Raw genomic sequence first — 23500 nt, 5'->3', positions numbered from 1 at the left:
CCATTCGCGCCCTTGTCTAGATCATTTTAACACAACTGCGAACTAGCCAATTCGGAGTTCACTTGCAACCCATCAATGAGGCTGTATTTCCAATCGGCGCATGACCTGGTTAAATTTTGTTGTGGATATTTTTTTTTTAATTTTAGAGGTCACTCGCCCTATCGTTGAGAAAGCCGTTGAAGTTCTTGTATAAATGCTTCGCATTAAGAAAAAAACAATTGAAATGGACGGTAAGCAAGGCAGACATTCATATTTTTACCCCGGACTACTTATACGATGCCTCGAAGTAATAAAGCAATATGACGAAAGAAAAGCGACGTTTTTTTTATTATTCACTGATATCTGAAGAAGCTATCTGTGTTGCTCTTCGAGGTTTTCTGAGCCGTGCAATGGTCAAGCAGTCCGAGGCACACGGCGATAAAGAAGAAATGGCACAGCAGAGGAGCTCTCCGCAGTTTGTATTTTGACGAGGCACTGCCGTCACTCGTATGAGGAGAAAGTACTTAGTGGGGGTTAACCAGATAGCACTGCATTCAAACATAAATAAATTGAGTCCAGCATTTAAGCTCAACTTTCACCCGAAGCTTTCAGCTCCCGTGAGACAGTGTTTTGGCCCCACTAGCCTTTTTAATGAATGGATATTCACGCAAGTCTTTGTTATATGCGAATGCGTTGACACCAGGACAAGCGACGACTGACAGAAATCAGTGTTGTTATCCTCTGTTCCAGCTCCGAGTCGTGTCGCCTACGCAGCTAAGCACAACTACCGTTAATTAACACGTCTGTTCTCTAGTTACGTAAATTTTGTGGCAGTTAGCTAGGGTGACGAACTGGTGTGATCAGGCTAGCAGAGTTGCGGCTCGTCATGGTTTTTTGTTATTTGCAATGCTGGGAAGGCAGTGAGACCCGCCAATACTCCGCACGATGTTTTTTTCCTAGCACGTTGCGGTTGCTAATATTCTACGACGAGACCTTGTTTGCTTGTTCCAAACGAGCTCTTACTTTTTGCAGCAGAAAATTACGACGCCAATGCAAGCATGCCGCTCGAGGTGTTTAAAAATTGCAGGAATGCGATCACTGCTTACAAGCAGATAAGAAAGACTGATCCTAATGGCCGCGCTTTCATTACATCGTTGTCGTCTTGCAGGTTTGGGCACAAGTTCATCTGGGCAGGGTAATGTCGCCTACAGTCAAACCCGAATATAAAAAAGAAAGAAAACCGGCACGCCACAGCGGGATTGCAATCAGATTTCCTTTTTGAAGAGGAATAAATGCATCCAAGACAAGCACCCCGCCGAGGAAGCTACAAAGATAAGCGAACAACACCTGCGTTAATGCTCTTATCCGCGCCATCTTAGAGCCATTACGCGTTTTCGCCTCGACGGGTAGCGTATACTTTCACCTTCCAGTCGCGTTTCTCTTAATCCCTTCACTTTTGTTCTTGTTAACGCCCGCTGTTAAGGGGGCTGAGACTTTAGAAAAATTTTAGGGTGCAGCCCTTTGGCGGCCGTTTCTGGGCTCAGCAGAATCACCGTCCTAACTGAGTGAACGATGACAAGACGACGGATGGAAGAAATGCTGTGCCCGAGGACGCGGGTTCGATTCCCGCCAGCGGTAGCCGTTTTCCTGATGAAAGAAACATCCCCCTCGCGAGGGGCACGATCAAATGCAGAGCATTTCCGGGGGCGCACGACGTTAAGTAGTTTGCGTTACGTTATTGTTGTTGCACTTGTGGCAACTGCTGACGAGAGAGCGCGGCGATGAGTGCGTTCCAGCCTCGCCGACACCCGCCTTTATCACGCCACAATCGCGCCGAGAGGGCGCACCTGCGAGCGATGCGGACTACTACGGACGCCTAGAACGGGTGACATCGTGAGTTAAAGAAATGCTCTGCATTTAAAACGCGTATAGAGCGAATTATGCCTTATAGAGAACATCCACAGTTCTTTTTCCATTATGCGTGCAAAATGAATTCCTTATAACGAACTAGACATTAGGCATATCGAACTCTCAACGCGCGCGATCGGCCGCCACCAAACGCACGCCAACACACTTCTGCGCCGGCTGCCCTCGCGCGACGTCGCAAGAAGCCCTTTATGCTACCGATGCGCTGCGGCGATACTGCGGCAAAATGCAGGGACGTGGACTGGAAGTCATTGAAATGATGTCGCGTGCCGAGAATGCGATTCTCATTGATGGTGCTAAACGCAGGGTTCAGGCAAATACTTGTACATTCCTCGGCAATAAATTTCTTTTGGAGTATATTAATATTCATGGTGACTGGCATGGTCACTCTTTCGTTACCGCGTTTTCAGTCAGCTGTTTACATTGTTTATAACGAATTTGATGCTGAAGTTTGTTATAAGCGGGTTCAGTTATATTGAACTACTTCGTATAATGAACAAATCGCGTTGAATCACGCTGTTAGCTATGATCATGTTTGACTGCGCTTTCAATGGTACAGCAAACTCTTTGTCTACTATCTTTTTTGTGGAAGTTCGGTCAGAAAATAAAATAGCAAGATTCGGCTGCTTTCGTATTTTTTTAACAGGAAAAATGGTTGGGATTGACTGCTGGAGCCCCTTCGCTCCTTCTTTACACTGCACTAAGGCACCTTGCACGGTTCGTCAGCCCATATTACTGGGGTGAAACAATGATTTGATATACGCTTGTTATATGAACAGGTCATCATCATCATCATCATCATCATCACCAGCCTATCTACGCCAACTGCAGGGCAAAGGCCTCTCTCATTATTCTCCAATTGCCTCGGTCCTGTGCCAACTGTGGCCAATTTATCCCCGCAAACTTCTTGATCTCATCTGCCCATCTAACTTTCTGCCGCCCCCTGCAACGCTTGCCTTCTCTAGGGATCCACTCTGTTACCCTTAATGACCAGCGGTTATCTTGCCTTCGCATTACATGCCCTGCCCACATCCATGTCTTCTTCTTAATTTCTACTAATATGTTTTTATCACCAGTTTGCTCCCTGACCCACTCCGCTCTCTTCTTGTCCCTTAATGTTACACCTATCATTTTCCGCTCCATTGCCCGCTGAGTCGTTCTCAGTTTAAGTTGAACCCTCTTAGTGAGCCTCCAAGTTTCTGCCCCGTAGGTGAGTACCGGTAAGATGCAGCTGTCATACACTTTCTTCTTCAGCGGCAATGGTAGGCTGCTATTCATTATCTGAGAATGTCTGCCATATGCACCCCACCCCATTCTGATCCTTCTAATTATCTCTGCCTCATGGTTGGGATCTGGGGTCACAACTTGGCCTAAGTATATATATTCGCTTACCACTTCCACTGCCTCGCCATCTATCTCAAACTGCTGTGCGTCCCGAGGTTATTGATCATTACTTTAGTTTTCTGCATATTATTTTCAGACCCACGGTTTTACTCTGTTCGCCCAGTGCGGAAACCATGCTTTGCAATTCGTCCCCCGAGTTACTTAGCAAGGCAACGTCATCAGCAAATCTGAGGTTACTGAGGTATTCTCCATTAGCCCTTACTCCCACCTGTTCCCAATCCAACGTTCTGAATACTTCTTGTAAGCATGCTGTGAATAACATTGGAGAGATTGTGTCTCCTTGTCTGACACCCTTCCTTATAGGTATTTTACTGCTCTCCCTATGGAGGATGATGGTAGCTGTAGACCCATTATAGATATCCTCTAGTATTCTTACATAATGCTCATCTACCCCCGGGTTCCGTAATGCCTGAATGACTGCTAGGGTTTCGACCGAGTCAAATGCTTTCTCATAATCTATGAAGGCTATATATAGGGGTTCAGTATACTCAGCGCACTTCTCTATCACCTGATTGATCGTGTGAATATGGTCCATTGTTGAATAACCTTTACGGAACCCTGCTTGTTCTTTAGGTTGACTGAAATCTAAGGTTGCAGTGATTCGGTTAGCGATTACCTTGGTAAATACCTTGTAGACGACTGACAGTAAGCTGATCGGCCTGTAATTTTTCAAGTCCTTCATGTCGCCTTTCTTATGGATTAGGATGATGTTAGCGTTCTTCCAAGATTCCGATACCATTGCGGTCATTAGGCATTGCTTATACAGGTTTGCCAGTTTTTCAAGTACAATTTCTCCGCCATCCTTCAAGAGGTCTGCTGTTATCTGATCCTCACCAGGTGCTTTGCCCCCTTTCATTTCTTTCAAAGCCTTCCTTACTTCTTCGGTCGTTACTGGTGGGATGTCTATCTCCTCTGAACTACTGTCTCGTTCGGCATTATCCTGTATGTCCCGGCTACTGTACAGATCCCTATAGAACTCCTCGGCCACTGTGACTATTTTATCCCTATTTGTGATGACATTGCCTTGCTTATCCTTAAGTGCATACATCTGATTTTTCCCCACGCCAAGACGTCTCTTCACTGCTTTCAGGCTACCTCCGTTCTTTACAGCGTATTCGATCCTCTCCATATTATACTTCCGTATGTCAGCTGTCTTACGCTTATTGATTAACTTCGAGAGCTCGGCTAGTTCTATTCTGTCAGCTGCGGTAGAGATTCTCATGGTTTGCCGTTTCCTGATTAGATCTTTCGTCTCCTGAGAGAGTTTACCAGTATCCTGTCTAGCCATAGTGCCCCCGACTTCTACTGCACACTCCGTGAGAATGCGTGTAAGGTTGTCGCTGGCTTCCTGTGTCGTAAGCTCGGCTTCCTCGTTAAGGGCGGAATATCGGTTCTGCAGCGCGATCCTGAATTCTTCTACTTTACGTCTTACTGTTAGCTCATTTATCGGCTTCTTACGTACTAGCTTGTTGCGGTCCCTTCTCAAATCTAGCCTAATTCTAGATCTTACCATACGGTGGTCACTACACCTTACCCTTCCGAGCACTTCCACATCCTGCACGACGCCAGGGTTATCGCATATTATGAAGTCTATTTCATTTTTGTGCTCCCCATTCGGGCTCCTCCGGGTCCACTTCCGACTCTCCCGTTTACAGAAGAAGGTATTCATTATGCGTAGGTTATTCCGTTCTGCAAATTCAACTAGTAGGTCCCCCCTGCTATTTCTACAGCCCAGACCATAGTGTATGATAATTATTCAATAAAGAAACTTACCTGAAACTCGTCTATTTTTTCAACGATGACTTGGTCAGGGATCTCAGGCTGAAATTGATTAGCACAATAAAACTCAATTAAAGGACTACGTTTTTTGGGAAAACTCATGCTGGATGAAAATTATCTTGTTGTGTAGGGAACGGATGTTTTCTTTTCAATAAAATTCAGTTTATTCCTACTTTTGCAAGCAGCGAGCACCAGAAGAAGAAGCTGGTTAGAGCTTGACTAGCTTCCGCGCTCTACATAGGTAGTTCTACAGCGGGAGCAGAACAAGACATACTCGTAGACACATAAATACAGTAAAACAGCAATTACACTAACTTGTCACGAATATTCTTGGCCAACAAGATCGTGGAATTTGACTAATGATGCGAAAAATACGTATCAAGTATGACATCACAAAAAATAGGCGTGAGAGGCGCAGGAGAACAAAAAAGACATGGAAACCCACACAACCTTACACAGAGTACAAAATTCATTGACAGCGAATGGACAGCAGTTTTTCGCTATCTTGCACAAGAAAGAGACAGGTCACAAATCGGGAACCAGAGAAACACGGAATGAACACAGTTCATGCTTGGTACATGACGAGATGTTTGGACCAGCATTTTATAAACAGTCCAGGAGGGTGGGAAAACAATACCCTAGCATCTGCGCTCCGTAATTGGTCCGTACCACATCCTCCCCTTTGCTTTCCGAGGTTTTCTTGACTGCCAACCCTTATCTCTGTGTTATTTCTACGAGCCCCTCATTTCCTATTCTGATTCGCTATATATACATATATATATATATATATATATATATATATATATATATATATATATATATATATATATATATATATATATATATATATATATATATAGATATATATATATATATATATATATATATATATATATATATATTTTTTTTTTTTCCATAACATTGCGCAATGCCGTGCGCTCTTCGGTGGCCACACTTGTACGGCGCACCATAAACTGCTTTTTCATTGGCGTAGCCGAAACCTAATAAAACATTATTATCTCTACCTACCGTTCGAGTGTGGCTCTAGCCTGTGGCGTAAAGATCGCGCCACTGGCCTTATAATTCCACATAGCGAATCTTCGATATAGCTAAACCCCAACAAAGCAAATCCCACCAGAGCGCCAGCTTCGCCGAACTTCCCTCTTCACAGGGTGCAAGGGCTCAGATTTTTTTCCTATATATAGGAGCTAAATGACCTCACGCACACTCACACGCACGCACACAGGCGCGCACACGCAGACAGCAGACAGACAGACAGCTACACTGCTACTATGCTGCTACTGCTACTCTGCTGCTACTACTACCCCTGCATGGGTCTTGGGGACATAGTCAGGTGTACTTAATGGGCTGATTGTCCCCAACCCTTCCTTGTTCTTTGTGAGGAACTAAAGACTAAAATAACATGAAAACAAAAGCAAGTATTTATTTTTTGTCTAATTTAGCTAGGTAATACAGGTAGATGTAGAAACCGGGAAATATTTCGTGACGGCAAATGTGTGCACGATTATGAGCGTCTTTTTTTTAAAAACAGACCAAAGGGAGTGATGCTTGAGGCAGGGAGTACCAAACATGGGGCGTTTGATATCGTGGGCTGTCGCGACCACTCGTGATTTGTTCATATAAAGATCAGAGAAAAAAAAAAGGCGTGAAGACACAAAGGTTGACTTACCGCTTGCATCCTCAACACGTACTCGTAGCAGAGAGCAATCTTTCTTGCCTTTTCAGTTCAATCACGGAAGATAGAACACAGAAGAAATCGTGTAAATTCAATGGACGCAGTTCGCTTTCCTGTGTTTACATAGTTACGTTTAATCAAACCCCTCACACACCGGCACAGGTATCCAAAGCTTTAGGTGGGTGGTGAGAAATTGCATGGCCGACATTTTCTCCCTTTTGTTATATGAAAACGCACTTTGCTTGAGGTTATTTTACACAAGACGTTTACCGCAAGCCGATATTGGTATGTAAGTACGTCTCATTTATAGGTGCCCATCACCTCACCTCAGCTACTATGTGAGCCGAGCACCATAAAAACACTGAAACACTGAAAAGTGCCACTAGTTATATTCAGGTCACCCGTGCAGGACGCAATTGCGGCTTCAAAAAAAAGGACATCCGAGAAACATTCGCAGGCTGGGAATAATGTCCTGTATAAGCCACAAAAAGCAAAAAAAAAATGTTGCTTGCTATTACGGGAGTGGTTGGCGAAAAAAAGCACCACGGAAAACGCACTACTTTGGTGTTGCCAATTGAGCTACCTTGTAGCCAGATCGTGTTAAATTTAGGTGGAGCTAGCCTATGAAAGGACTGGTCAGCTAATGTATTTGCTTTTCCGAAATTATGCTATTAATTGAGCCACCCACGAAGACGGTACCCATTTTTGGCCAATTTTATATTACCAAATGACCCACTGAGGAATGAGTGCGCAGCGGCTTCAGCAACTTCGCTCAAGAAGACGCTCGGATCTTTTCTCTTTGATTGTTTATGTGTGGCTTACTACGCCGCTCCCAGTGCGCTGCTTTGGAGCGTAAAGCTTATTTACTCAAATTCGACACATCGGCAGCAGCTTCCGCATCATGCGGGCGTGCCTTATTTATCGGAACCTTTGTGGCCAATTTCTGCTTTCTCGCGGCTCGCTCAGGCCGTGGCAGAACCGCGAATGGTATGACCCCGCTGGTCGACGCGAGGTGGAGGCAACACTACGTGCATTGGGCGCCTTCGTCCTCCATCCCGATAGACTGCATCACGCCATCCTTGGATCACAACATTCCTTCCTCCTATCCTCTAGCCCTCTTTCATTCCCAAACACTCTCTACCGCACGTCCTAAGCGGAGAACCACGTGGAATAAATGTGTCAAACAAACAAACAAACAAGCAAAAAACAAACAAACAAACAAATATTGCAAATGAGCTGGAGCAAACACAGGGCGTATATGTTAATATACCTTTAGTTACTGTTGTGTTGTATCTAGTCATTGTAACACCTTCACTGCAATCTACTACTTTTTTCTCGGGTCTGCTTCACCACAATTCACGCTACCGCGGGTCCAATCACTGGGGGACCCAATTTGACGGATAACCAGGCCCAACATGGAATTGGCTCAACAACTGTATATGAGCTCTGACATCAAGTGGTGCAGAAACGTCATACTGGCATTGCGTATTGTGTCACAGAGCCGGCTAAATTATTTAGGGGTACTTCAATCGTTCCACCGCGCTCGTTTCGATTTCCAAGTATGCAGCAACTTGCCCATCTTTCCGTTCTCGTCGCACTTCTTTTAGCCAAATCGTAAGCGGGCCTTGTAGTCGACCTACATTGCTCTTTTCACCGCAGTGATTTCTAATTCAGATGCATTGTGGGAAGCAGACCCAGGGATATTTTAAGAGTGCAAAGAACATGAAAGTGCGTTGGTCTCCTTTCCTCTCAGCGTCAAGCTTTTTCCTTTTCTCTAAACTTACGCCGCTGCATACGGGCACAAACTGGTGTTTTTACTTCGCTCAGATTGCAAAGATGCCGTAAATTAACTTCCTGCTCCCGTCTGACTGACGAACTACGATCCTGCCAACCGTCAAGTGTGTCCCAGAACAGGACATCCGCGCACGGGAGGTCCTCTCAGCCTATATGAACACCCACAACGACTGAACTGCCAGTCATCACGAAAGACACAATTTCTTCATCTGGCATTAGTCTGCCGTAATGGCGTTCACAAAGCGAACAAAAGAGCGGGGAAAAATGAGGGTGATACGTACCAAGGACCCCTTGTTTTCGCACCAGAACACTGTTTCCCGCAGGGTAAGCTCCAGCTTATCCAGCATACACGTTTCGTAATTTTCCACCTCGTTGGGCTGTCACAACAAAGAAGACTTTAGTGTACTGGCTGCACAGGGCAAGTCCGCTAACGCACTACAGTACCAAGAACACGCGTCTTGGACAACTGACTAGGAAAATCTTCGACAGAAGTCTGCCTAATTGGATTCAACCAGACAGAGTCTGGATGAAGAGGCAAATACGCCAACGAAGGACTACCTGATATAACTACTGCGTGTTGCCAAACACAGTCCCACCTGATGAAAAAGACGAATTGTCTACGAAATATTGTTACAGCTTTTAATAAAAAGCCCTTTATTGGCGCATTTGCCTCTTCCTTATTTTGGACAACTGTAGTGCACAGGTTCCCGCCTCTCATTCCCCTTCTTTTTTTTCCTTACTGTCACTGTGCGGTGAGTTACTAATAAGAGAGAAAAATGAAAAAGAAAAAACTTTCATAAACAAACAAAAGAAGCACATTGAGTTTGATTTTCCTTTTCGGTTTTGGCACTAACGGTGTATCTACAAGGGGCACGCGTTTCCGTTGTTAGTTCGCGTGAAATAATGTTCATTGAAGTCGGGCGTCCACTTGAACAAAATGCGCTGTAATTTTAAACTCCCGGATGCATGCAGAGCTTATATATATATATAGTTCCTGGAATACACGGCGCTGCGCGAAGCTCAAAAAAATTCGTCCGCCATCACAATTGAGATGCGAAGACTGAGGAAACGGCGGAGCTGGTGGTCTTCGCTGGCTTTATTTTGGCTTTTCTTAGGGCTGCTTCTTTCTCCATGCAAGCTTTCTCCATGTAAACCGAGTTAAATCAAAGACCACAATCCACCCTTCTAAAGTCCAAAAATCCACACTGCCAAAGCCAGAATCTAAGTTCACTTCAACTCAGCCAAATTCCAAAGTCAACGGCTGCGCTACGAACCCAAGGAAAAGCTGTATGCCCCCAATGCGATGATAGCGCAATCCCGTTAACGTGCACATTCGGTGCGTCAGGGTTGTCCTCTCAGCCCTTTGCTTTTTTTTTTGCATTTACGTGGAAACGTTGTGTTGAGCCATCATACAAAGTAACCAGATTCTAGGTTTTCGTCTGCACGCGTCTGAGGTCAAGCTCCTCGCTTGTGCGAATGACGTTGGTATTTTTTGTACAGACAAGGAAAGTGTCATTCATGTATACTATAGTCGGAGTGGTGAAACGGCTTGGTGTTGCAACAGGAAGCCTTGTAAGCTGAGGAAAGTGTGTGGGGTTCTGGCATGGTGCAGACACTTTCACCCAGAGAGAGAGAGAGAGATAGAGAGATGTAGTTATTAGACGAAAGCAGAGAGGTAATTTGCCGGCATGTTCCCGCCTACATGCTACTCTGCGGGAATAAATGCCCTAAAAGCAATAGAGGCCCCAAAAGAAGTAAGGCGGAAGAGAGAGAAAAAAAAAGGAGAGGTAAAAAAAGTGAACATGAAGCTTTGCGTGTGTGACGTAAATGTCCACACGATCTCACAGGTGAGGATACGAAGTTCTAGATCGTCTCTGCGACGCCGATTTTGCGTAAATAATTGAACAAGGGAACCAACACTTTTCGCTGAGATGATGGAGAGGGCCGGGGTCCAAGAAGAGCTTTCAAAGGTATATATCCGTAGTTTAGGCACTCGATCTATTGTGCGAGGTGATTTATTTCCTGCCTGCATGCTGGACACTCTAACAAGATGTGCTCAACTGCTCCCGGCAATCCACAGTTATCACAATAGGGATTTGCGGCTGGACCGGGACCATGCCGGTAGAAGTTTTTGAGTGCTGCGTTGAGACGCAACCGGTGTTAAAGATTTTCAAGCCTACGTGGAACCCGCTCTGGTAGCCTCATTCTGAGGCCAGAGCCTAGATGATGTACGAAAGGGTGCCGAGTGTCAGGGAAAGACCAGAGACAGTTTCGTTCCTCTAAGGCAAGCTCCTTCGCTAGCACTGCGGCCTCGTGCTTTGTAAAAAAAAATTCTTTACATTTCGCAGCTGTGGCCCTAGTAAAGTAGCTAAGTACTCCATTAGAGTTTTACGGGTGCAGTGAGCCTTATTGGCGTGCGCAAGCTCAAGAGCCGCGTGAGAAAGCGGTCAAATGGAGGGGTAATAATTTGTCTATGTGTGCTAGGGCAACGGTATGCAACATTTTTCTGGCTAGCAAATTGTGGTTAGTCATGCAAGTGCTTCATTGTTAACGGGTGAACGTACAGAGACTTCACCGCGTGTTCGCTGTATTTGTATGGGCTTTCATTTGGGAGAGAACCAGTAGAATGAATTGGTTTTGACGGGCTGACACACCTAGGGCTGACACACCCGTCTGCAAGACATCTCGTGAATATGTTTTTGTTTTTGCGTCATGTTCAGGGCCCTTTCCTGCGCACAGATGTTGAAGTGAGGCTAATGCGGGCTTTGCCCTAATTCGTTGTCTCCACGAGAATCATGGGCTATTTATGGGTACTTTAAAGAGATTATTGGGTTTTCGCGTTTTTTTGTTTGCTCGATTTTTCATGCAATATTTGGCCAATAGAACGCGGAAAAAATTGTATAAAGATGTATGTGATGTAGTCTCCCCGTCACAATGTGCAGAGTTTTATAGCGTGCAGGCCCAGGAAAAGATGTGCTAAAATGAGTGAAGAGAATGGAAGTATCACTAGGAGCGAAGACTTTCTTTTTTAAACTACACACGGGCACGCTTTCAGTTGCAGCATGAATGAAGGATAGGGGGCTTTCCGTGCCAAGGGGAACTGACTGTTCTATTCGCAAACAACCGGAAACTGTAGAGCATGTCTTTCTCCGTTGTTGGGCAGCAGTGTTTTCATGGGATGTTTTCCAAAGGTCCCTTCGAAAGGATTTTCCACTAAACCCACGCGGCATACGGTTTTTGTGCATAAAGAGAGATGACAGGGTGTTGTATGATCTCGCCATGTTGTTGGGCCTGCACAGTGTTTGGCGGTTGCGCATAGCCTGGCTTAATTGTGATGTAGACGCGACAGTATTTCCGTGAAATTGTCTCCCAATATGTTGAAGCACAGAGCGCGAAGTCTTCTGTGCCTGAGTGTCTGCCAAGGGTTGAACCCCTCGCCACGCTTTGGGAATTCTAAAGGCAACGCCAGCCCACGATGGCATGACATCCTTATTGTTGATTGCGCGTTTTCCTCTGTACCTTTGTGTTGTGTTGTACTGTCGAATACGGGCAAAAAAAGAAAAAAAAAACTGATAGCACAATCGGCTAGACGCCGGTTTATAACGCGAGGAACCTAGGTTCGATTCCGACCACGGGAAGCGTCTCTAAAAGCGGAGCAGGTTGCGCCGTCAATACGAAGAAAAAATACCAAGGAAATACCGAGTTCACGTGAGCGTGCGTGTCGGGAGAGAGAGAGAAAACATTTTAATGAGCTCCAATGTGAGAGTGGAACCCTAGTCCGGGAATTCATGCGTTTGAAACCCCTAGCCGTCTTGGCCCGTGTCACCGCGAGAAGACAGGGCCCCGATTTCTCTGCTTTACGATAACAACGGCGAGGAGTTGACGTTTCCGCAAAGAAGAAAGAAATTTGAACAGATATTGGTCAGGCGCGTAAGATCAAGTCTCTCCAGCCGACCCCGTTTGCGGCAGCCAGCAGTGATATTTACCCGACGAAGAAGGTTTAGACGACAAAGGAGATAACGACGAGCGTAAACGCATTCAAAAGCTAAAGGATCTTCACGAAGAGATGCACGGCTCCCTGGAACACATGGCGTTCGATGATATCGAACATTTCTGGCGCCGCTATGGCGTGCGCAACGAGGGTCACTACTTGGAGATTCTCAGGGCCGGAGTCATTCGTTCCTGCGTCTTTTACAAGCGACGCTTCCATCAGTAGTCAACCCATTCAACCCCTGAATCGCCTCCGTGCTTGACTCCAACATCGACATTCAGGTCATTCTCGATCACTATGCCTGTGCGACGCACGTCGTCGACTACGTGAACAAGTCCGACCGCGGAGTGTCTAACCTGAACAAGGCCGTGGCTGAGATTTTGGAGGAACGCGGGTACAGATGGGCTACCCCGCAGTGTTCAAGGCGCTTTCTCTGAACATGCTCAAGGTAGTCGAGATGCCGGCCCAGGAAGCCGCGTGGTTTCTCCTCCGTCAGGACATGTTCTAGAAGAGTCGGGGAGTTGTTTACATTTCCACGTGCTTCCCCGAGGAGCGATTTCGAGTCCGCAAGACCAACAAAGAGCTCGAAGAACTTTCTTCTAGGTAAGACCGCCAGCTATGCTCCTTCTCCAGTCTTGTACCACTAGTGCAAGCAGCGCCAGTTTTTTTTTTTTTTTTTTTTTTTTAAGGCACGCACTCCCAACACCTGTTCGTGGGCTCCTTGCCTCCTCGCCGGTTTCGCTCACGCTTCTTGTCCTAGCTTTTTCCCTCTCTCCTCTTCTCCGAGCGGAATTTTCTGTTAACGATCCGCACGGACAGAAGAAAGCTTAGACAGCTCAGCTGTTAAAAAATTAGTAGTGGCTTAGCTCTGCTATGCCAGGATTTACGTAGCGTGAGCTAAGGTTCAGCAATCCAGTTCAATCCAGTCCAGTCCAGTCCGGTCCAGTCCAGTCCAGTCCAGTCCAATTCAGTCTAATCCAGTCCAGTTCAGTCCAGTCCAGTCCTGTCCAGTCCTGTCCAGTCACTGCTCCTCGCGCATGCTCAGCACGGCTCTTCACGAGCCACGCGAAACGGCTATCAAGCGGCTCCGGTGCAGCGTCAGACTTGGCTATTGCGCAATTGAGGCGCACACCTGGGCACGCGCCGGCGCCAGTGCGTCTGCCGCGGCTGTGGCGCAACACAATCCAACACAATCCACTTTAATCCAATCAAATCCAATCCAAATGCAATCCGACCCGATCCAATTCGATCCGATCCGATCCGATCCGATCCGATCCAATCCAATCCAATCCAATCCAATCCAATCCAATCCAATCCAAGCCAAGCCAAGCCAAGCCGAGCCAAGCCAAGCCAATCCAATGTCCCTCGCGCTTGCGCAGAACGGCCCTTCACGGCACACGCGAAACTGTTCAACCTCGGCCAGTGTGGCTTACGCTACAAAATTGCCGAGACTCCCAATTGTTGGATAGATGTTTTTAAGCCGCTCTGGTATACACCGAGGCCCTTTAAAGTCCATAGTGCAAATTTAAAGCGCAAAAAATTTAGACAGAAGACGAAACGACGCAAGGACAAGCGCTCTTCCAACTGTGAATTTTATTTACAAAAACAACACATATATACGAAATGGTGAAAAAATACAAAAAAAAGAACAGTGCATGTGCGCATTGTTCTAAACTAGAGTATGTGCGCACTGTACAGGCGCGTACACGTCCTTATGTCAGGGGCGTACCCAGGAAGGCCAGCTCTTTCGCTGATAAAGATACGGAGGTCGTGCTCACACAATCTTCCCCACCACGATGTATCTCAGCCGCCTTCACAACCTCCCGTGTGCGCTGATCGGGATCGCGAAAGACAACCGTACATTCATTAAATCGAGGCGAACACTTGCAGTTCTGGCAATGACTGGCGAGGTTCCGTCTGTGCCTTTTCCCGCTCGATTGGCATGCTCACGGAGGCGTTGATTAAGGCACCGTCCTGGACCCTATGGCAAGACAATTGGAGCTTATACACGACTCCCGCAGTGCAATCAACGTACTGATTTTGGTGCTTAACCCCGCACTTTTTCTTTTCTTTCGGAACCGGGCACATAACCGGGCATGCCAATCGAGTGGGAAAAGGCACAGACAGGAACCTCGCCAGTCATTGCCAGAACTGCAAGTGTTCGCCTCGATTTAATGAATGTACGGTTGTCTTTCGCGATCCCGATCAGCGCACACGGGAGATTGTGGAGGCGGCTGAGATACATCGTGGTGGCAAAGATTGTGTGAGCACGACCTCCGTATCTTTATCAGCGAAAGAGCTGGCCTCCCTGGGTTCGTCCATGACAAGGAACGTGTACGAGCCTGTACAGTGCGCACATACTCTAGTTTAGAACAATGCGCACATGCACTGTTTTTTTTTTTGTATTTTTTCACCAATTCGTATATATATATATGTTGTTTTTGTAAATAAAATTCACAGTTGGAAGGGCGCTTGTCCTTGTGTCGTTTCGTCTTCTGTCTAAATTTTTTGCGCTTTAAATTTGCACTATGGACTACCAACTAGCTCGAACCCTCACGTCCTTTAAAGTCCGTTTCACTACTATACTCAATTGCATTGCTTGAAAGATATTTTTTCGGGGGCCACATGATAGCAGTGTCATAGCAAAGTAGGAAGGCCAAGGTCTTCACAAAATACCTCCATGTGGCACCGTGTATTGTAGCGTAAGCTACACTGGCCGAGGTTGAGCAGTTTCGCGTGTGCCGTGAAGGGCCGTTCTGCGCAAGCGCGAGGGGCATTGGATTGGATTAGATTAGATTGAATTGGATTGGCTTGTATTGGATTGGATTGTATTTGGATTGGATTGGATTGGATTAAAGTGGATTGTGTTGGATTGTGTTGCGTCATAGCCGCGGCAGACGCACTGGCGCCGGCGCGTGCCCAGGTGTGCGCCTCATTTGCGCAGTAGCCAAGTCTGACGCTGCGCCGGAGCCGCTTGATAGCCGTTTCGCGTGGCTCGTGAAGAGCCGTGCTGAGCATGCACGAGGAGCAGTGACTGGACAGGACTGGACTGGACTGGACTGGATTGGATTGGACTGGATTGCGGAACCTTACCTCACGCTACGTATATCATGGCATAGCAGAGCTAAGCCACTACTAATTCTTTTAGGAGAACACATTACACCGAACCCGTTTATAGTAAGCTTCACTACCATATAGAAATGCGCAGAGGACAATTTTAAGGGGGGAAACTCACTCAGTGAAGGACGAAGCAAGGTTTGACGCGCCGACGCTACACAGGCGATGAGGCGCGCCGCAGTGGAGGGCTCCGGATTAATTTTTTCTACCTCGGGATCTTTAACGTGCGCCGAAATCTCCAACACACGAGCGTTTTCGCTTTTCGCCCCCATCATAAAAGCGGCCGCCACGGCTGGAAATCGAACCCGCGTCCTTGGGCTCCGCAGCACATCGCATGAGCCACTGAGCCACCGCGGCGAATAACAAAGCAACGTTCCTGTTGAAATAGCGTTTATGGGAGCGAATTTGTGCGCCGCAGTATACACTAAAGGAAAAACACCCGCCGCGGTGGCTCAGTGGCTAAGGCGTTGCGCTGCTGAGCACGAGGTCGCGGGTTCGTTTCCCGGCCGCGGCGGCCGCTTTTCTGATGGAGGCGAAAAGCAAAAACGCCCGTGTGTACGAGATTTCGGCGCACGATAAAGATCCCCAGGTGGTCAAAATTAATCCGGAGCCCTCCACTACGGCGCGCCTCATCGCCTGCGTTGCGTCGGCGCGTTAAACCCTGCAATCAATCAATCCACTAAAGGAAAAACTTAAACGTAGATCGAACAGTCCCCAAGGTGACATGCACGGACGAGCCTCGATGAATCAATGCCGCGGCATTTGCTCTGCATGCCTTTATTCCGGAACACCCTCCTGTCCAGAACCACCCAGTTAGATTGAGAACATTGCCGTTTAAACAAGAACAGTCTGGATTAGTGTCGACAGTTTGGGTTAGTGAAGAACAGTCTGGGTTAGTGGTGACACCCTTTCTCTGTCAGACGAGACTGCCCTGCGCGGAATACGGCAGAAGGGGCAAACGGGTGCTCCACTTGAAGCACAGGATAATGTAACTGAGCGTGGCCTCGCGCTGTTCAAAGAGCATAAACAAAACGAATCTTAAGGCATAGTTATGGAAATGTAAGAATATTGATATCAAACTGCAAAGTCCCTGGAGCCTTATATTGAATTCCTGCATGAAACCGCATGAAGTATCCCTCCAAGCGCAGTACTCATAACTCTATAAAAGTCAGATCCACCACTATAGAGAATTGCACTGCTCAGAAGATATTCTTATGGACAATATAAGCGGTTTTAGAAAACAGCGATAGAACATGCGCCCTCTCAAGCCCTCGTGGTTACGGACCAAACGAGCATAACCGATGCTTAAACAAAGTTGTATTCTTACGTTGCTCAGATCCAGTTTCACGCCATTCAGCTCGGTGCTCGCAAGGAGGGTATTCCGGCATCTTTCCACGAAATCCACTGGAAAGGTCAAGTGGGACAGGGCAGATTAGAGGGCGTATGGTTAAAGGTATTTTCAAACATGTTCAGAACACAGTGACAACACAGCGCAATTGTAAAACTACGCGGTCAAGGGCATCTGAGCCGAATATCGTTTTTTTCACGAACCCAGTAAGGCTCAGAATTACACTTCAGCATTTGCCACCCTTTCGAAATTCTGCCATCCTTCACGCCGGTTTTATGCGTCACGAGCATAAATCCCTGCATTTGGTCATCTTTTTTTTTTGCCCATCGAGCAACGCCTAAGCGCCGTCCTAGCATTGTCAGCTTTAGTCGCCGCCAACACTTATTGTTAATCACTGCTTCATGCAGCCTGCTTGCTGTATCATGTCCGTCTAGGATGGTAAACAGCCGTGAAGCCTATTGACGGCTTTATGATTTTTCAGTGAATTCGCAATGTTGAACGTAAGCGTTCTCTGACAAACTCTCAGGTGTGTCACCTGCCTCCGCCTTACAAACTGGCTGTGTCATTCGCAATTTTGACGTTTTGTGACATTTTGTGATGTTTTAGGGTCACCAGTTTATAGTCTCCCAGTTTGTTGGCTTCCCATTGTATTGTATTCACGACTGCAGTTACAAAACTAAGCGGAAAATACCGACGGGGACGACGTACTGTTCAAACACAAAAATACCCCGTGGCGCGTGACGACTAAAGGCCGAGCTCTCTTTGGGATTGGCTGCAATCTCGTGACATATCTGAAATCTTTGGCAGGAATGATTATTTCATACGTTACCAACTTTTCTTTGAGCAAAGGTGACGCGGGAGGAAGCTATCTTTCGTCGCCATCGCCCAACAAACGTGAAAAAATTTCACGAGCCATCGGCGCGGTATATCGTTATGAATTTGCTATAACGGCTGTTTAGTACATGATGCTGTTCCAAACTCTTTACTAGCCAAAAAGAAACAAATTTTCTGCTTTTTAGTCAATGATCGACAATCAAAAGATAGCGTTTCATGTTTTGTGCTTTTGTTCTCAGAATAGCTGTAAAATAGTAATTATTGCTTTGGTGTAAAAGCATCACCAGGAGGCAGTACATGCTTCTTCATTACGAAGAACCCAACGCGCTCTATCCGTCCATACTTCCTCAAGTACGCTTGTGGACCACTTGCTTCAAAACTAGGGAAAAGCAAAAAAAAAAAAGCAATATACTGCGCTGATGGAGTCCGAGCTTGAAGGAATGAGTGAATCGATGGCACCAATGCGGTTTCCCGTTATGAGGCGAGGCTTTTGGCTTTGATTGCCGATTTACAGATCCGATGGTCACGGCCTTCTTTTTCAGTGGTCACGGCATAAACTAGATGAGTTATAGCAGCACACAATAGAAATGCGATAGACAATAAAAAAACAATAGAAAGCTACCGTCTCGTTCGACCAAGACCCTCAACCAGTCATTGTTAAGGTAGCTGTGGAAGCCTGCGGGAATTTCAACTGCTGGCGGCGCAGAGCACGGAGTTCCTTTGGCAACGCACCCGCATCGAGCTTCCACCACGACGCCGGGCGGCTACACGAACGTCATCTGTAAGCTTCCTCGGAGGCTCTTCCGTCTCGAGTGACGTCCAACAGGTTTTGGGAAACGGCCCAAAATTCAGCTACGAACCCGCGTCACGAAAGACTCAACTTGTAGCCATAGTCCGAGGTGTAGCGAGCCGTACGTGCGAGCAGGACCGGGAACGAGCCACCGGAGACGTGCTCGACTGCTTTCTGCGCACTGTAAGTGACCAGCCACTGAAAAAACCTCCGTTTAGAAAGATTGTCAAATGCTTGAAAGATGACGGGTTAACCATTGTTTAAGCCGACAAGGAAGGGGGTTTTGTCGTAATGCCACTAGGAATGTTTTATGCTAAGGCTAGCGAGGCGATACAAAAGAACTTCAAATCCTCCCAAGATATACCAAAGAAGCAAAAGGCCGTAGTCCTCCGGTTGCTAAAAAACCGAAATTTAGAGCAACTCCGAAAGGCTCTCACCAAGGCTAAGAAGAGCGACCTGGAAGTTTTCTTTACGGGCAAGACGAACAAGCCAGAGTGCCCACTGAGAGTGATGATATCTGAGAGAGGTTCCTGGCAAAACGAGGTCAGCACGTATCTTCAGCGCATTCTCACCAAGCTTACCCTGCAGGACCCTTTCTAGGTGCGTAGCTCGACCGAACTTGCGCAAGCTCTTGCGGAAGGCGAGTTGGCGTCTGTAAATAATGGTTCTTCCATTGACGTGCAAGATCTGTTTTATTCTGTATCCCAGCATGGCTTGTTTAGAGCAGTGCGTGAAACAATAGAGGCGTGGGGTGAAGTTGAGTTCTAGAACAATGCTGGCATGAGCACAGAGCAGTTTTTAGAGATTTTATAAGTGTACCTCAAGACCACCATCGTGTGTTTTAATGATTCATTCTATGTTCAAAAAGATGGTATTTGCATTGGTTCCTCTGTTGCCCCGGTTTTGTGTGACATTTACCTAGCATACATTGACAAGCGCATTGACGCGAAAATCGCCAATTTTAATTTTAATGTGGTTAGAATTTTTAGATATGTGGACGACTACGTGGTGCTTTTAAACTTGACTGATTCTAACCTTGATGTTGCCGTGGCAGATGTGACTAATACCTTTTTATCTGAATCTGACGGGCTAGAAATTCGATACAATTTTTGGACCTCAAACTCACCTTCTCAAAGGACCACACGTGTTATATGTACTACCCAAGAACGAAAAAAATTCCCCCGCACCTCCCCGAAGGGAATCGTGCAGAAATGCGAATGCATTGGGTGCACCGATGAGTGTGTTGCGAGTAATGGCGTAATTAATGACGAGAGTGTGAACGTAATCATTTATTCATCAGCACCTGTTTGTGTTATCGTTGTACCTGACGGCCTCAATCACTGCCTTGTGATCGCTAAAGTGCACGGTCAAAGGGTCTTTGAGAAGCATACGCGCGTCACAGTTTCGCGTAAAGACCAGATCAATGCAACTCCCGTGAATGGTAGTGGGGCACGTGTCGAAGCCGGCAGAGAGACAATGCATAGAGTGCCTGGTCTGCATGTACTCGACCAGCCACTCGCCACTCTTCTTGCGCACGTCAACGTTGAAGTCGCCAACCAAGACTATGGGGTCAGAGGGTTTGGAGCGCACGCGCACACTTTCCATAGCCGCGTCCAGCTGCGCGGCAACGGAGGAGCGCGGAGAGATAACACCTGCGGGCGCACGCCGACGGAGCACGACAACCCCCGACTAAGAAATGCATTCGCATTTACGACGACGACGACGACGAAGGCAGAACTACGAGGCGCGCGCTCACGTGCGCTCGCGCTGGAGGAATGCAGGCGCACGCCGGCCAACGGAGCAAGACAACCCCCGGCTAATAAATGCATTCGCATTTAAAAAGGCCTTCTTTCATACGACAGCGCGCATTCCAAGCTGATAAAGAGTGGAATAGCCACCACATGCCTTAATTCGGCCTTAATGAAATCTTGCGAGCACAATCTGATTGCAAGTTTTAGCAATCAGATCAGCCGCTTGGAAGCCGCCCGATTTCCGCCCACCGTTATCACAAGTGTGCGTGAAAACATCCTGCAGAAGATAAAAAACGGTAAAAAAGTGCAAGAGGCGAGGGAAAAAATGAAAACGCACGTCATACCGTACATCCACAGGCTTTCGCACAACGCCAAGAAGGTCGCATCCAGGTATAAAGTGCGCGTTGTGTGTTCCGCCCCATTCAAGCTGGCTAAAGTTTGCCGTATGATGGCCAATAAAATACCGGAGTCATGCTCAAAGAAGCACGCCCGCCACGCTCTACACCGAGTGTGTTAGCAACGTCATTTACATAAGACAACCTTTCTGGGGAGAGCAAGAAACAAAACGGAAAGGGAGGTGATCGAGGCGGTTTTTATCAAAAGAGCAGGCGACAAGTGCGTCAGCACGCCGTCACTAGCGTTAGGTGACAAAGAAATTTCATTCTTAAATCACAGCGTGTAGTTTAGCACGCGCAGTTGTCCTTCCCTCTTTTCGGTTTGGTCTGCGCCTGGAATGCACGCACGCGCTATTGGACCATCTTGATTGCTCTTGAGGCTGAAGTAGATATGTTGTCATTCTTTCAGCAGTGCTGTACTTATTCGTTTTAGCCATTGTCACCACCTTTTACACTTGTTAGCATGATTATACCGTGGTTGATTTTTTTTTGCTGTTGTTGTTGTTTCTGTTCATTCAGATACGTCATGTATGAATTCGTGTGGTTTCCTTTAAATAAACAGTTGGAAGTTGACGCCTGTATACGTCTTATCTTGTTTTCTTCGTCCACGTCTAGTTTGCGCCACGTTTTCTTCTTTCTTAAAGTATGTACCAACTAGCTCAGCAACAAGTTTTTTTAACTCAGACGTTACTGGATCACCTAATGGTATTAGCGCCAATTTCGACTAAAAAGTGCGTCTGTTTCTCTGGCGTTAACTTCCGTCTTCATATTTCTAATAAGGATCAAGTGTTTCTACATCCTCGGTGCCCAGTATTAGGTAGTTGCATCGTAATTTTTGTAAAGTTATCGTCATAATATACGGGGTTTCGCCATAGTGCTAGCCGCGGAATCTTTGTGAACAAGCGATGCTCAGAATTAGCGCCTTCATGCCGCTGAATGGACCCATCCTGCAGGGCAGTCGTCTCAGGGTTATCCCTGAAAAAATCCTCAAGGGAAGCAGCGAGGAATAATTTGGGGCCCGTTATTACGTATGTAATCCCGCCAAGGGAAGAGGAATCGCGAAGTCACGGCGAAACGAACTAGTTGAAAGAAGTAAGAAAACAACGTCAACGTCGCACTGTGCTTGCGACCGTAATTTGCTCTTTGTAGCGTATTGTATCGATATAATAGGCAGCTTGTTCGCACCTTGCGCTACGGTCGAAGCAAGGAAGCAGCAATGCGACACTAGTGCACAGCTGCGAAGCCGTGCCATAACAATGCCTTTATCTGCCTACTCTAAGGCGCCTACCAAGCAGTACTGTTTAGCAGTGAAACATACGTGCGTCTACTGAATATCGAATGTTTACAAACATCTTTGCCAAAAGTGCAAGTACGCATTTACATTGTGAAAGAACGCCCTGGCGTGTGTGTCATTAGCATGATGTCACCACCAAAGTCGCGCGCCTTTCAAAAAAACTTCGAGCTTACACGTTTCATCACTTGGATATGCTTCATGAGTCGATTAGTTGATAATATACACCATATGCAAAGTACAAACACGACTTAGACCTCAAGCTTATACTTTTCATCACCTGGATATGTATTTTGAGTAGATTAGTTATCAACAGACACAATTTTCAAGATCAGTAGAGTCAAAATAAAGGAGTGTGCGTGCATGTGCGCGCCTTTCTTGTAGGGATGACCGACGTCCACGATCAAGAGAATAGAGAAACAAAATTAGCTCGTACCTTTCACATGAATTCTGTGTAACCCCTATGCCGTGTTAGTAGTTTCGCTGTTCATCAGTCCCCACAGAGTGGCGGTGCTGATGATTTTTAGCATGGTGTACTGCGCCGCAGAGTGTCACTGATACGTCGGCACCAAGTGCACCTCGAATACGCCAACACTTACTTGGCCGGAAAGACAACGTGGGAAAAACAAGAGACTTTTCTGATGGAGGCGAAAAGCAAAAACGCCCGTGTGTACGAGATTTCGGCGCACGTTAAAGATCCCCAGGTGGTCAAAATTAATCCGGAGCCCTCCACTACGGCGCGCCTCATCGCCTGCGTTGCGTCGGCGCGTTAAACCCCACAATCAATCAATCAAAACAAGAGACGTCGTATCCAGGAAGGGATGGGCACTTTGGAAAAAAAAACTAGGTACATTTGCACCCACAATAAGATATGAAATGTTTGCAAATATGATTAAAAGCCACCCTCATCCTCCTACGTGCGTAATTCAATGTAACTACCGTGGTTTGTTCACAAAGGCAGGCTATCTTTAGGACCACATTCGTCTGGGTGGACGCAAACCTACAGCAGTTCTCCTCCAATAGCAGGGCAGCTTCCCGCCCAATCCGCCAGTTCACAAGCCGGCAGCTACGCCTCTTAATCCGTGCCAGAATATACCGCTCGAACTCGTCAACTGTACAGCGTGGGAAGGCCGCCGTTTATACAAACATCGCAAAAGCTTCTTCTCGGAGATAATTCTTTGTGCAACGCTTCGAATAAAGTGGTTACGGTAAATGTGCAACTCTCCTGTTGCGCCAGAGTGCTTGTTTTTTGTTATGTGCGTACATTTTTTGGGGAGTCCGGCTTGTTTCCGCTTAGGTTGGCACCCCTGGATCCGCCGCAGTAATAATGGATGTGTGAGCTTCAGCCGAGCACATGGAGACTGAATGTGGCGGTGTCTAGTGAGCGGCGTTGTGCTCTTCCCGC

General features: G+C 46.8%; 1 protein-coding gene across 1 annotated transcript in view; it reads right to left on the bottom strand.

The window, feature by feature from the left end:
* Positions 1-23500, bottom strand: part of LOC144170825 (uncharacterized) — a 34043-nt gene that overhangs the window by 6382 nt on the left and 4161 nt on the right. Inside the window, exons 2-5 of the mRNA XM_077700846.1 lie at positions 17014-17090; positions 8860-8955; positions 6779-6826; positions 5083-5130 (exon numbers count right to left, since the gene is read on the bottom strand). Of these exons, the coding sequence (XP_077556972.1) occupies positions 5083-5130; positions 6779-6826; positions 8860-8955; positions 17014-17090 (269 nt within the window). The remainder of the gene's footprint in view (positions 1-5082; positions 5131-6778; positions 6827-8859; positions 8956-17013; positions 17091-23500) is intronic.

This window comes from Haemaphysalis longicornis, unplaced genomic scaffold (assembly GCF_048455015.1).
Source record: "Haemaphysalis longicornis isolate Haplotype H1 unplaced genomic scaffold, Haemaphysalis longicornis Haplotype H1 scaffold_1, whole genome shotgun sequence".
Classification (NCBI taxonomy): Eukaryota; Metazoa; Arthropoda; class Arachnida; order Ixodida; family Ixodidae; genus Haemaphysalis; species Haemaphysalis longicornis.
The sequence above is the reverse complement of the archived record's forward strand: the minus strand, read 5'-3'. Positions and strand labels throughout refer to the sequence as shown.